We start from the raw sequence: 14,391 nt of genomic DNA, 5'->3' as shown, positions 1-14,391 counted from the left end.
ACATATTTTCTTTCAAGGATGAATAACTTTATGATGTGTTAAAGTCTACTACTCATTATTATTATTATTTGAATAAATAAGTATTTTTTGCAAAATCATTTAGGTACAGTATTCTTAGTCTATACTCTACTCTTTTCAGCATTAAGATCTAAAAAAAATATATCTTGACAAGACTTTACTTCTTGTTGTTATCTAGTTCAACCTTTAGTGCTGCAGATTGCTGAGGGGTAGATCCCAAATATAAATGTGTTTTAATAGCACAATATGTGCTTTACATATGTGAAAATATGACATGTTAAACTGATGAACCTATAATGCATGGAGTAGTGGCATGGGTAAACTCAAAGGGTATAAATCAACTTTGAATTGGTAGTCATTTGATTTCCTTCAGCAGATTAAAAGCAGAGTAAAATTAACGGAATGCAAAACAGAGTTTATTATGGACATAAGGCAAGGAACAATCATGCTTTTTCTAGGCCTATTGTCAATAAAAGAAGAATAATGGAAAATTTAGAAGACACGTTATTGTAAGAATTCAATTATGACCTTACTAATGGCAGATGCGGCCTCATAAACAAATTGCAAGTTAACATCTTCATGGAAATGGGGCTGATAAAATGAAATTCTCAATCAAGGACTTTCACATAATGCTCTCCTAATGAGGAGAGGAGCTATAAATAAAACAAGCCTGTTCTTGTGATTCTCTAACAGTGTTAAATAATGTGGGTTCATTGGCCTCAATATTGCCCCCCTGACAAATTTGGTTGTGTGCTCCAAAAACAGCCACTTTCATTGATAAACCAATGAGAAAGTGCCTGCAAATAGCAACAGATGACGTCGACGCCCACTACGTGATTGGCGAAAGGTGACGCGCGGGCTGTTGCAACGTCAAACATCGTCCCCCTGGTTGTGCCATGCGCACTGGCGGTTGTTGTTGTTGAGCTGGTTGTTATGGCTGGACAAGGCCTCGGACTAAATTGAGAGGACCCCCGCACCACCCCGTCTCTGTTGCGGGACACCCGCCACCCATGGAGGGCACAGACATGGACGTGGACGCGGAGCTCATGCAGAAGTTCAGCTGCATGGGCACCACGGACAAGGACGTCCTCATTTCCGAGTTTCAGAGGCTGCTGGGATTCCAGCTCAATCCAGCCGGCTGCGCCTTCTTCCTGGACATGACCAACTGGTGAGTGCGGGGATACGTGGGCCTGTTCTCGGGCAGGAGCATGACGCTAACATAGCAAGATAATTAGCTCGTTAGCATCTGTTCTCACAACATTTAGAAGAACTAAACGAAATAAATCCAGAAATAGTGTGTGCTAGCCATGCATTGACGTGCTCCCTGACTGCTCAGAATTTCAGGTTTGTTAAATCGTCCCTACAATTTGGTGTGTTCACGATCTGTAAGTCATTTCGAAACAAGTGAAAGACGATAAATATGATGTGATGCGTTTTATTTATTTTAGTCACTCTCTTTACATGTAGAGTACCTAACGATTATCGTCTGATGTCACAATACGTGATACACGCTAGGAAAACCAGTTATTCTAAATGTGTATACAGGGAAACTTTTTTTGCTCTCAACACAACAATTACTTTGGTCCGCCATATCTCAGTACTGTATGACGTCAGGCTTCGTCAACACGACATGTCAGGTAGAAATATTTTCTATAACTTTCCTATTTTCTGTTAAAAACTTTGTGGACGTTTACATGTAACACTATTTTTTCCGATTCTTTAGACAACACGTAAACGCGTTGTATGTTAGATTCGTTATAAAATGGCAATTAAACGGTAAAGTTGGTTCTATCAGAGAGGTCAAAATAAGGTGAAGTAAACTGAAAACACCGATGAAGCTAACCCTCTCGCTAGATATCTAATTTAAGACCAGGGAACTCTCGGCGTAGATTATCTGCCATATTACATAATAGCATTCAGGGCCAGTCTCCCCACGCACTTAGGGCAGCCTCAACTCAAGCGAGCCACTTCACGTTAGTCTGATGACGTAATCAGTCGTGATCTATCAACGGCTGGCAACAAAAAGTGATCAAACCGTCTTTATCTGTTATCAACGTTTAGAGTTTTTAAATCAATCAGTTATTCATGGCGTTGATCTCATCTTTTTAATGTGACCCTCACAACAGTAGCGACACAGGATTTACACGACAGAGATGACATGATCACGTGATAGCAGTAGCCAGGGGTTGAAACTTTCCACAAAAACAAGTTTCTTTGTGTTTTCAAATGCCTTGCAGGGAATAAATGAGGAACTTGTCAGGTCTTATTTGAACACTGTCATTCCAAGCTGCTTTTACACTAGATTAGGGGTTTCCCAACAAAGTCACACACTCTGATGTAATATGTCTCATGATCTGCTCTCAGGTGACTACTTCAAGTCCACTTTACTCAGAGTTTATACTCAAATTTCAATGTCATTGTATAGAAATTACTGTATGAATGTTTTTTTTGGGCTTGGTACAGTCTAGAGTGGATCTAGTTTCTCTTATCCCAGTACAGATCTTGATGCCTAAATTTGCTAATTAGGTGGTTTAAAATATACTGATTCCTTTGTGATAAATTAAGATTTGTGTACTGCTCAATTTGTATGCATGTGTTATGATTGCCATAAATGTTTCACGACAAAAACTGTTTTTTAATTAAGGTTTTAAAGAAATTTTACATCCCTTTGCAAAAAAATGTAATGTGACCTGTCTTTATTCTGTTCTTTGTACTAGTATGAGTTACCTTGTCTGTTTTGGAGAAGAGGAGATGCTCCTGTTAGAAACCTCTCAAACTGTAAACATTACAGGAACCCTAATCCAAACAGCCAAGCGTCTGGAGTAATCAGATAGGTGTGGTTTTAGATTAGAGTCTTAGTGTGATGTTCTCACCCATACCAGATCTCACAATTGAGGCGGCATCTTCACTCATTAGATCAAAACTTTAGTGGACATTCGAGGGTTTTTATGTCTGAATGAACTTAACTGTAGCTTCTCCCAGCCTTATCTTTCTCACCACTATCCAGTTTAATGTCCAGCAAATAGAAATCATCAGCCTGAGGTCTGTTTCCGCTGCTCAGCTACTCTCTTGTGAGTGGCGGATTTGCTTTAACTAGCATCTGCCTATGATTGCAATATGAGCCTAAAATACACAGTTTTTTTCATGGGGGTATCAGAAAAGCTAAATCATGATGTTGATTTTAAAAAATCATGTTTTGTCAAGTCTCTCCTAAAGAAATCAAGTAAACAATGTTCAGAGTCGTGTTGGAATAAAACTGGATTCGATCTCAGGAGGCTTTACCTTAGCCTAACAAGAATTTTTCCTTGCATTGACCTAATATGTTGCATCTTTTCATTTTAGCACTCAAAACACTAATTTCTTTGCTGCTGTCATCATCAACAACAATCAGGAAAATCGTGAAGAGAATGATTTACCATCACTTTAGATTAGGGATGGTTACCTTTCACATTTGAAACGATACGGTACCAATGCCAGGTACCTGGCAATCGGTACCGGTACTCAACGGTACTAATTTTCAGTACTTTTTTGTGTTTTGTGGTTAAAAAAATCAATTTGTTTGATCATTAAATGTCAATTCTTTTCAATTTAACGTATTTATTCTTCAGTATATAACCTTATTATGCTATGTTCATGTCCAGCATGGAAAATCGCCTACTCTTCCACTCCTTCACAGTCACAAGGATGCATTTAGGTACCTAAACATGGTACCTTTTGATTTTACATGAATCTGTACCCGATACTTTTGACAGAATTCGGTCGGTACCTTTCAAAGTACCTAATTTGGTACCCATCCCTACTTCAGATACTTGTTTCTTTGCCACAGAGCTTTGTAGCTTTTAGGTAGCTGAACATGTAAGATGTTTTATGTGAATTTTCATAATTTTTGACCTGGGAGTGTCTTCTGTAACTCATTAGGAGTTTTTTCCAACTAAGAAAATAGTTTGGAGTGTTTTTATGTGCATCTCAGCTTTAGTTGGAACCTGTGTGTCTAGTCCAATACAACATATTTTTGGGTCTTGCACTGTATTTGTATATCTCTAGCCAAACTATGCTGCATGTCATGTATTTTCACTTTTGAAAGAGAGAATCAAATCCAACACTTTCACTCTTCACTTTCACTCTTGGTGGTGCTGAAAATGAACTTGTAAGGGATGACTTGTTCTGACTCGAGAGAACACCTCGCTCTTCTTTTTGTGTCGCCACAGGAACCTGCAGGCTGCTATTGGTGCATATTATGACTTTGAAAGTCCCAACGTCAACACGCCATCCATGTCCTTTGTTGAAGATGTGACAATTGGAGAAGGAGAATCGGTTCCTCCAGATACACCTTTCACAAAGACCTGGAGAATACAAAACACAGGTGTGGAGCAGCACAGTACACTCACATGCTTATTTGATACCTCATAATAATACGTGTGTAAATTGTGTGTGAGTGAGTGTCAGTTACAGTGTCGTGGTGTCCTTTAGCTGTGTATTAACTTGAGTCAACTTTGTGCTTTGTAGGTGCAGAGTCGTGGCCTCCTGGGGTCTGTCTAAAGTACGTTGGTGGGGATCAGTTTGGGCATGTAAACACAGTCATGGTCAAGTCACTAGATCCACAGGAGATATCAGATGTGAGTGTGCAAATGCGAAGTCCCACAAATCCAGGCATGTACCAAGGCCAGTGGAGGATGTGTACAGCCACCGGATTATTCTATGGAGGTAGGAATCTTCTGATATTTGATCTGTTACAATTGGACAACTCATTTCAAACTTTTTCTTTTCCTTTTTTTCTAAGTTTTCGTCTACTCTTCTTTCCTCTACAGACATTATCTGGGTGATCCTCAGTGTAGAAGTCGGAGGCCTCCTTGGCGTGACCCAGCAGCTGTCATCCTTTGAGACAGAATTCAACACCCAGCCCCAGCGCAACGTGCAGGGAGACTTCAACCCCTTCGCCTCACCGCAGAAAAACAAGCATGATGCCACTGACAACAGCTTCAGAGATCCTGGCGGGCCGTGGGAGCGCACGCAGGAGCCAATCCAGCAAGATCAAAATGGACTGTCTCATAATGCTGTAAATAGAGCCTCAAATGGCCTCCAAACCAATCTTTCTGTGGTGACATATGGTCAGGTACGTCTCACTCAAACGTTGGCATCTTAACTACAGCTTTGAACCCAAATCACAACATTGAGAAGGTTAGCTCCTGCTACAAGCCTCACTGTGACTGTTTGTGTGTGCTGCAGACTGCTCTTAGGAAACCTACATAATGATAGTGAGGAAAGCATCTGTTGACCATATTTAGAGTCAGTTTTATTCTTAGTTTGTTTCAGGTTGTCTGCAGTGGTGATGCATTTCATCCTCTAATCCACAAAACTGAATGTTGCAGTAACAGCAGAAGCTGATTTACCTTCAGAGAGGGAAGAAAAAAGAAATTCATGGGTTTATCCTTCCTTATTCTGATTTTTTTTCTTCCTTAAAGTGATACTCCGGGATGGAACAAGTTGGGTCCTATCACAAGGTTTAGGGCAGAATTTACCCCTACAGCAGTGTTGTTTTGCAGCAGAAGCCCAGAGCGCTCACACCAAAGACCCCCTCCCTGCTCATTTCCCGGTTTCTTCTGCACTCAGACTGGGCCATATTTTACTTGACCAAAAACACAAATAAGCGGACTCCCACCGGAAAAATCTGATATGGGTCTGCATTCGCGCTTTATTTGGAGAATTTTCAGCGCGTTCCTTTCACACAAAAACACAGCTAAGTAAGGCTCTAGTTTTCATTGAGTCGTAAAACGCAGAGCCACAGCTGGCTACGAGGCACTCGCCGCTTAGTGTATCAGTCCGCGCGCGGGGTGCCAGATATAAACAAACGCAGGTAGTCTGCCAGGACGAAGGGACACGATGAGAACTTGAGCCTTATTTAGCGGCGTTTTTGTGTAAAGTAACGCACTGAAAATTCTCTAAATAAAGCGTGAATGCAGACTGATATCAGATTTTTTCAGTGGTAGTCCTTTTATTTGTGTTTTTGGTCAAGTTAAAATTGGCCCCCTCTGAGTACAGAGGAAACCGTCAGACGAGCAGGGTGGGGGTGTTTGGTGTGAGCGCTCTGGGCTTCTGCTGCACAAAAACACTGCTGTAGGGGTAATTTCTGCCCTTAACCTTTTGACAGGACCCAACTTGTTCCATCCCGGAGTATCACTTTAAAGCTTTTTAGATATTATCTTGTTTGTTTTTTAGGTTTAGCTGTTCGTTGTTGTTGTTTTTTTACCTGGGTGCTTTTGATCCTGGAAAAAAATTGTCAGGAAGAAAGAAAAGTACAAAACAAATGCACTCTTTCACAAGACTCACTTCCTCAGTACGATGGGTGATAATGTTTATGGAAAATGGAGTCTTTATCCTTGAAAAACCTGTCTTTGAAATCTGGTGTCTCACCACCGTCCCAAAGAATCAGACATCCTGCACTGTGTTACTCAGAAAAAAAAGTGCAGCTGAAACAGAATCAAAAACATTTTCCTCTTCTTTTTTAATACTTGAAGTATTTCAGCAAATTTATTGGCAATCCACCTTTCACTTAATGAGATATCTCTGAGTAAGTTTTGGCTCTAGGGTGGTATTAAAAGCTCATGAAGTATTGAAAATACAGAGCCTTCTTCCTCCTGGGAGCATCAGTGTGCTCATTTAATTTTATGGCAGCCTGCTTCATAGGTTTTAATGTTGGCTCTGTAAAACTGAAAACCTGGGACCACAATATTTGTATGCATCGTAGTAGACACACTTTCTTTCCAAAAACTTGCTTTATGGTATTGGCTCACTATCTTTAATCAAAATAAAGTAAAAGGAAGCCTGAGAAGAGATCAGAAGCTTGGGGATTTGTCTCGAAGGGGCATTTACAGCAGCCTGGTCAGCTGCAGTTCACATATCAAGTTCTGGATATTTGATGAGCATTTAAGGCCATGTTTTTCACTTTCAAAGATGGTTTGAAAAACAGCTCCAGTTGCAACACTATAGCTCTGTCTCAGTGAAGAGGCTCCGTCCAACCAAACTACAGGACTTGAAAGAGATTTCTGAGTGTCTCACATTGTGACACTCAGCAGCAGTGACAAATTCAGGGTGTTAAATTTGTATCAGGGGAGCTGATGAGATTCAAAGTGCCACTCAGAGATGCTCTTTGAGTTTTTCTGGTGTAGTAGTGAAAAAATCTGCACCACAGGAGAACAACGTGTGTTCATCGGGACAGGTGATGGATCATTCCTCATGCCTCTATGTTGCTCTCCAGCAGATACAGCTACTTAAACACATGCCTACTACAGCTACTCATGCTGATAAGACAAGGTTGCCTGGACACACCAATCCAATCTGATAACTTGCAAATGACAGTGTAGACAGTCTGTCTTATATATCTGATAAATCTGATTTGGCTGCAGCCTGGACGGTTACTGTGGCACTGTCATACCAGGTCCAGCTGCTCCGTATCATCTCTCCTCCTCTGTGCCCTGCTGGCCTGTGCTCAGACCTCCTCTACTTTCATTACCTCATGTCAACACACACATTGATTTGATCCAACAAATTAAATTTAAGCATTTAAATGAATTAATATAACTTTAATCAAATCATGCACAAAGATAAAGCACATCAACCTGTTGCTGTCAGATCATTTCATGTGCGTTAAATTTCCTCACCTGGATTAGAGACTGTAATGCTGACTTTGCTGCTTGTCAGATGTGAATCCACTCTACATCTTGAACTCCAGCAGACTTCTAATCCTCCTATGGCTGGTGTGAGAGTCAATTTTTACAGATGTTCTCTAACAGAAATTATAATGTGGTCTCTGTAACTTCTCATCCTTTTTGACACAGGCAGCTGCTTTTGTCCTGCTAAGTTTGCGGAGCAAACTTGACGGCCAGACACTGTTTGGGCTTTTATGTTATGTCTGTTTTGCTCTGTTAAAGGGCGTTTTTCCGCGTCAGGAACTTTCCCCACGAACTAGGGACTTTCCACCAAAACAGCATGAAGATTGAGCAGATACTAGGGTCTAAAGTTAGTTCTAGGGCAAGAAATTTACCCCTGAAAACGACTTGGGGTGTGCTGCTTTTTAGGCTCTGTTTGCACAACAACAGTTTTAAGGTGAAATGCAAAAGTATTGTTGCATTTCGGCCTTGCGTTTACAGGTGTTGTCACGATAACAAAATTATGGTTCGCTACGATACCTGCCTAAAAATTTCGATACCGATACTTAATCAATACCATGGCAAAACCTTAAACATCTTTGAGCAGGTGAGGATGCTGAACGGTGAGGCGCTTCATTGTGTTCATAGTGTTTCCTCCGTGTGTGTGGGTAGTAAGCTTTATAAAGCGCATTAAGAGCATTTTTACGTATATAAGCTTACGAAGCCGCCACGACTGTCGGCTTGGTAAGTAAAGTAATGCCAAATTTGCACCGTGCACCGGCTTTTTGACAAGCTGCAGCTGGTTCACAGGAGCGCTGGATCTTTTGTATGCAGCTTAAGAAATCAAACTGTGAGGTAGTCAGCGCAAGACCGTATGATTAAGATGCACGTTAACAACTTTTTCGGACTGAAAATGGCCAAGCGTTGACACCCGATGCTAATACAGGCTCGCTGTCTAACTTCACAACAACACACACACTGTGGAAAGAGAGCAAGTCTCCACCAACTCCTCAGAGAGGAGAGAGGACCCAGCTCGGTGGCTGTAGACTCACAAGTTGCCTGAGTCAAGATGTCTCTGATTCGGACGAAAAAATGTCTCAGGGTAGCAAAACTTAAAACACGTGGCATTGTTTACTTTTTGAAAACAGGGGGTATCAAAACTTTCTCGGTATCGATGTATCGTGCAACCCTAGCGTTTACACAGAAAAAGAGTTTTAGTCGAACTAAAACGCAAACTTTTGAAAATGGCCTCCAGAGCCGAATTTTTCTGAAACGCTGCAGACACCGTTGCCGTGTAAACAGTAAGCCTTTGTTTTCAGTGAAAACACTGACATCCTTTTCCGCTCCACACACACAACAGTACTGCTGTTACGATCGTCAAGAACTACTGTGTTGTGCTGCTTAATCTGCTGACTGTCCTTAAACAAAATGTTGCTCCACTTCTGCACTTAGCCTTCACCAATACACCAGATGATTTTCCCAACTCTACTTCAGTGGAGATATGCCAAAAGTGGCTTTTGGACAAGAGAGTTATAGTGCCAACTACAGGCCTGGCATGCTTACCACAGCGTTGTAGTGTTTTTGGATGTAATGCTGTCGTGTACACAGGGTCTTAGATGTCCAGGAACTTCTGGGGGCAAAGCCTTGGCAGAGCAACCTCTCTCATTTCCCTCTCTGTGCTCAATATCATCACACCCAGCTGTGATTGACTTGGTTTAATTCCTCCTAAACAGTGGTCTTCTTCACATCTTTCAAGATGAAACACAGGTCGGTCTTTGCCATCTTGACACTTTAGACAGCAGAGCAGTACAGTGTTTAAGATGGCTTTGACCAGCAATGACTTTGCTTCTTGCCCTTCTCTTTCCAAGTGTCAACAAATCCATCTGCAGCGTAATATGGCCTCATGTTTGACTTCCTGCCAAAATTGGACGTGTTTTCCCCTGTGTATTGTATGGAAGTCAAGTTGTCAATTTTAATCCTGTTTGGGTGTAAAATGATTCCTACTGCTTAAAAAAGCTCCTAACCAAGTACTAATTATTTGAAAGGAGAATGTCATACTTGAACATGGACTGTGAAGATCACGTGATGACATGGCAGTCCCTGTTGGCGTGTGGTCCCTTAATTTATCGCCACTTCATAGTGCCAGAAATCATAATACTCAGCTGTAGTGTCTTTTAACCACATCTATGACCTTTGTTGAGGAAATGCTCTGTCATGTCTCTGAATCACCTTGATCTTTGGGTGGGGCGGCTTAATTGTTTTACAGTAGCATCTCTTCATACCGTTCATAGCTGAGCCTTTACTCACAGCTTTGGCTGATGGTTTGTTTGGTGGTTAAACAGGGCTGTTGGCGACTTCTTGGCTTTGTCAGCCTGCCGGGGCATTGATCAGAATAGACATCGACTTGGCTCCGTCCTACATGTCCTGCAGGTTGTGTTTCTGCCTTGATACTGATGACGACAGCAGAGAGCAGTGCAGCTCTCATGCTGTATGTGCAAAGTGGAAATTTTTAATGGTGCCTAAACAATATGTGAAACTTTTACTCGTAGTGTTTAATCTGAGGAGAAAAGTGAAGGATTATTTTGTCTTCCACCCTCTTTAGCTTCTTATGATACATTTTTGTCTCATAATTCACTCATGCAAATCTCTCTACAACATGAAGTTTAAAAATTCAAGTAACTGCAATGTTTGCCAGGCCTGAATGGATTTATTTATTTGCATCTCTTGTTAGGTTTTTAGGTTTGAATGACATCAATGATCGATAAATGGAAAATTTCCCCTCACTTACTCTACTCCCCCTCCCCAAACAAATGCACACACTCACACACACAAGGGTCTATCCACAATCACATGCTCTGCAGAGAAAACAGAGAGGGACAGGAAAAAGGGCCTTTTTCATGTAAATGTTCAACTCTGAAAGTAACATATGAATGCTCTATTCGTTAACTTTTTCTTTTAGTTATTTCTGTAAAATAATCAGTCACTACATGTGGTCAAACATCCCTTGCACCATCTTTACTGACTTGTGAAATCAAACCTTACCTGTCTCTCGGATGTCTCTTGATACCAGATGAAAAGTGATCAGTTTTCTGCAGTGTTACGTGCTGCATAAACATCAGCAAACTCTGTGTCTTCTCAAAGAAAATGTTCTCCATTAGGGGGCGATGTGGGAAAAATATGTCAGGATGTTTTAATGTCAAGATCTGGACTGTATCGTGGTTATTTATTTCACATGATTGTATTTATTTACATGCATCAAGCGCAGCATGTATTTTGTACTTTCATGCGCCCCCTGTTGCCTGCTGGCTTTATTTGTTTTCCAATGTCTCTGTTCTAACTCTGCGTCTTCTCTTTCCAGGGTATTCACGGACCCTATCCATTCGGACAGAGCTAGAACGACAAAGACCCCCCCTCTCATTGTGGATGACGAGCAAAACACCCTGGAAGTCCTTAAATAGAGAGGAGCGGAGGGGGGAAAAACTTTTGTTTTCTATTGACTCATGACAACCCTCTCCCCGACCTCATGGCCCCTTCCACAGAAACACAAACTAGAGTGGGGTGCTGGATTACATCTGTTACAGTGAAACACCCCACCTGACATCAACACCCGGACTCGCATGTGTGAATGCTTCATTAAAGAGAGCTGCAAACCCTTAAAACTACAAACACTCAACTACTTTTTTCAGCTGTAAGACGCGTCTGAGTAAAGGGAAATCAGCCCTAAACAATCCACTCATGATTTTGTTGTCTTCAGGGTTCATACACCGGATTGGAAGTGTTCGTTAAATAGCAGAGGATGGTATAAAATTGATGTTATTTAGGAAAAATAGTTTCTTCCATTCAAGTTTATGAATTATTTCCTCTTTTCACCTGTTGACGAAAGCCTCAGTCAATTTTCACTTTGCTAGGTACCTGGTATGTCAACAAGTATAACACGTTTAGCCAGACAGATAATTTACAAAATTAGGATTACTGTCGGCAAATTACAATGTTCCCTCAGCTACAAAAGGGAATGTTTACTCCATGAGAGCATTTCATAACACTGCTCAGTGTTGTTGGATTAATTAAGCCTGGTGAGAGAGGTGAAGGAAGTAGAAATATTCACAATGAATGTGTGTTGTCACCTCAAATACCTGACTTTAGCTGGTGTGAATCTTTGATATTTGTTCCGAGCTAAGTGGTGTCCATGTGAAGTTTTGTGTTTAGTGCTTTAAATTCCTGATGGGGATTTTCTGAATTAATTCCAGGTCTTTCAAATGAAAATTTAAATCCTGATTAATTTGCTAGTCCAAATGTTATAAACAAATTGTCCTCAAAATTGAGCAGAATTAATTTTACACATGAGATCACTGAGTCAAATTGGTTTGTCTTTTATGGCTTAACACTAGCAGATCTAGCACCAACCTTTAGTCTTTAAGGTCACATCCTCATGCCTGGTTACAAATTGCTCCAGTCATGTTCCAGTTTGAAGAGACATACAACCTAATCTACATTTTCTAGATGTAAATACTGCCAAACCTCGCTGCAGTTCAAGATGTTTACATCCAGATGGTACAGAGCCGTAGCATCATGGCGGTTAGCATTTACTGAGCTACAGCTCCAGCCAGTGGCAAGTGACAGCACCACAGCTTAGACACAGTCAGGGGTTTCAGGACAATGGTAATAAAAAAATGTTATACCCACAAGAAATTCTGGTGCAGGCCGTACTTAATGGGTTTGTCAACTTAAAGATAACAACCCAGGTAAATAAAAATGAATTGAATTAAAACAAAAACACTGCAGCATCCCTCTTATTTCAAATTTACTGCAATGAACTGTTTAAAGTAACATTACTTTCAAGAGTCTGAAAAATCAGTTTGAAAGAAAATGTAAACTTGCATTACACCTGAAAGCAGCTTTAACCAATAATATGACATGCTGTCCAAAGGAGCAAAAGACAGAATGCCACAAATTCAAATGTATAGATATTAAAATATTGGGGCATCCAACCTGGTGTAGGAACCCTGTCACTCTCAAACATCAAATCAAAAGACACTAATCTGCTCCGTCATTAAGCCTCTCTGTCTGTACACTCATCTTTCAGACAGCATCACTTGTTTCTGTTATTTTGTCTTAGGGTTGATTTTCCCTTAAAATAAAAATGCTGGAGGGTGAAGCGAGTGAATGTGAGAAAGTGAGGCTGGAGGAAGGGTTGAAAAAGCCATTTAAATCTATTTTGCCTGATGTGTGACTGTAGTCTGAGTCAACATGTCAACACATGTATGTGTCCTATATGTGTAAGTATGTATGGCAGTGTGAGTTAGTGTGTGTGTGTGTTATGGTTTCTCTTTGAATTGAACTGACATTGTAATGGTGTATACTACTTGGGCAAAGGATGACGTGTCTGTTCACAAACAAACTACAGTGAGAAAGCTTTACTGGGTGTGTTCCTCTGAGTGATTCTGCAGCGTGTGGATGAACTGACTCACGACTTGTCCTTTTGTTATTTATTTGCCGTTTTGTCACGCAGTCCCATTAAAAGCCAGCAGGTGGTGCTATAAATCAGAAGACCAACCTTAACACTTGATTTTCACATCATGCTGAGTACTCTGTCAGGAAAAGGTGATAAATAGTGGTTTGATTTAAGTGATATTTGCGTATGAAAATGAATGGTTCACATCAGGATTTGCACTGATGCTCTGTTACTGCTATTTGCACAAGTCTGTTCATTGCTTCTGATAAGGAAATGTAGTTTTTTCAGCTTCTTTGGATTGTGATACCAGCGTTTTCTGGAAAGTTTTATTGTTTCTTTTTGCTCATCTTCTCTTCCTTGAAGGCCTTGTAGCTTTAAAGTTTGTTTTCATGGATCTTAATCATACATTTTATCACCACAGAAATGTCTGATCTTCAAATAAGTCATTTAGGTTTTGCACATCATTGATCTGTCTGCTACCACACCTGAATTTTAACCTCAGCTTTGCCTTGTTTATTTTGTTCTACAGTTATTTCATCGTGTATTTTGGGCTTCAAAATAAAAGAGGGAAAATTTGTTAATTGGCTCTGTTATAGTGTAACTCTTTTTTCTCCTCCACAGAGGATCATGTGTTTTTTATGTTTCTTTTTCTAAGCAGTAATTACGAACCTCTAAATGTTATTTCATGACATTTAGAGCTCATTACAGTTTGTACTCTTCACCAGCGTTCTGTGTTTGTTTTAAGAGTCAGCTGAAAGTCCTCCTCCCAAACAGTATACACTGTTCTTTGCTTCTCTGAGTCACGTCAGTTTTCTTTTTCTGTGTGTGTGTCTGGCGTGTGTGTTGGTGTGTGTCAGCTGGTGAGAAATCTGAACATTGCTGGATTCATTCTCTGGTTTTAGTTTGTGACTATGTGGAGGTTTGAGACTAGTGGCATGGTGAGTGGATGAGATGAAAGTTTACATAGTCCTAAAATAGCACATTTATCTGAAGAGAAACTGTCAAAATAAAGCTTTTCCCTGTATCTATAATTAAGCATTTGTATGATTAAATTAACACTGAAACAAGGAGTATGTTGTCTTTTCTTTAAGGACAGAAAGTACGAGATGCTTTCATCTTTTTGGGATTTAACTCCTTGATGGAAAAATGATATGTAACCTCAAAGGATATATTGAAGGCCAAGACTGTAAACTGTCAGAGCATACTTTAGATACAATTAGATCAAAGTGTAAGGCTTTAAAACAAGGATATATTCCCCTTGACGTCAATCTCAAG

The 14,391-nt window shown here is 40.4% G+C and overlaps 1 protein-coding gene across 1 annotated transcript; it reads left to right on the top strand.

Moving 5' to 3' along the window:
• The first annotated feature begins 906 nt into the window (after nt 1-906).
• On the top strand, nt 907-14,169 carry ilrun (inflammation and lipid regulator with UBA-like and NBR1-like domains). The gene is made up of 5 exons (XM_074676019.1): nt 907-1,186; nt 4,227-4,381; nt 4,525-4,722; nt 4,827-5,131; nt 11,023-14,169. Exons 1-5 carry the CDS (start codon nt 1,029-1,031, stop codon nt 11,056-11,058), a joined length of 852 nt encoding a protein of 283 aa, XP_074532120.1. The 5' UTR covers nt 907-1,028; the 3' UTR covers nt 11,059-14,169.
• The last annotated feature ends 222 nt before the right edge of the window (nt 14,170-14,391 follow it).

This window comes from Halichoeres trimaculatus, unplaced genomic scaffold (assembly GCF_033239565.1).
Source record: "Halichoeres trimaculatus isolate MK-OKI-2021-1 unplaced genomic scaffold, fHalTri1.1 fHalTri1_scaffold_1, whole genome shotgun sequence".
NCBI classification, from domain to species: domain Eukaryota; kingdom Metazoa; phylum Chordata; class Actinopteri; order Labriformes; family Labridae; genus Halichoeres; species Halichoeres trimaculatus.
Note: the sequence above shows the minus strand (reverse complement) of the source record. Positions and strands in the feature narration are given on the sequence as shown.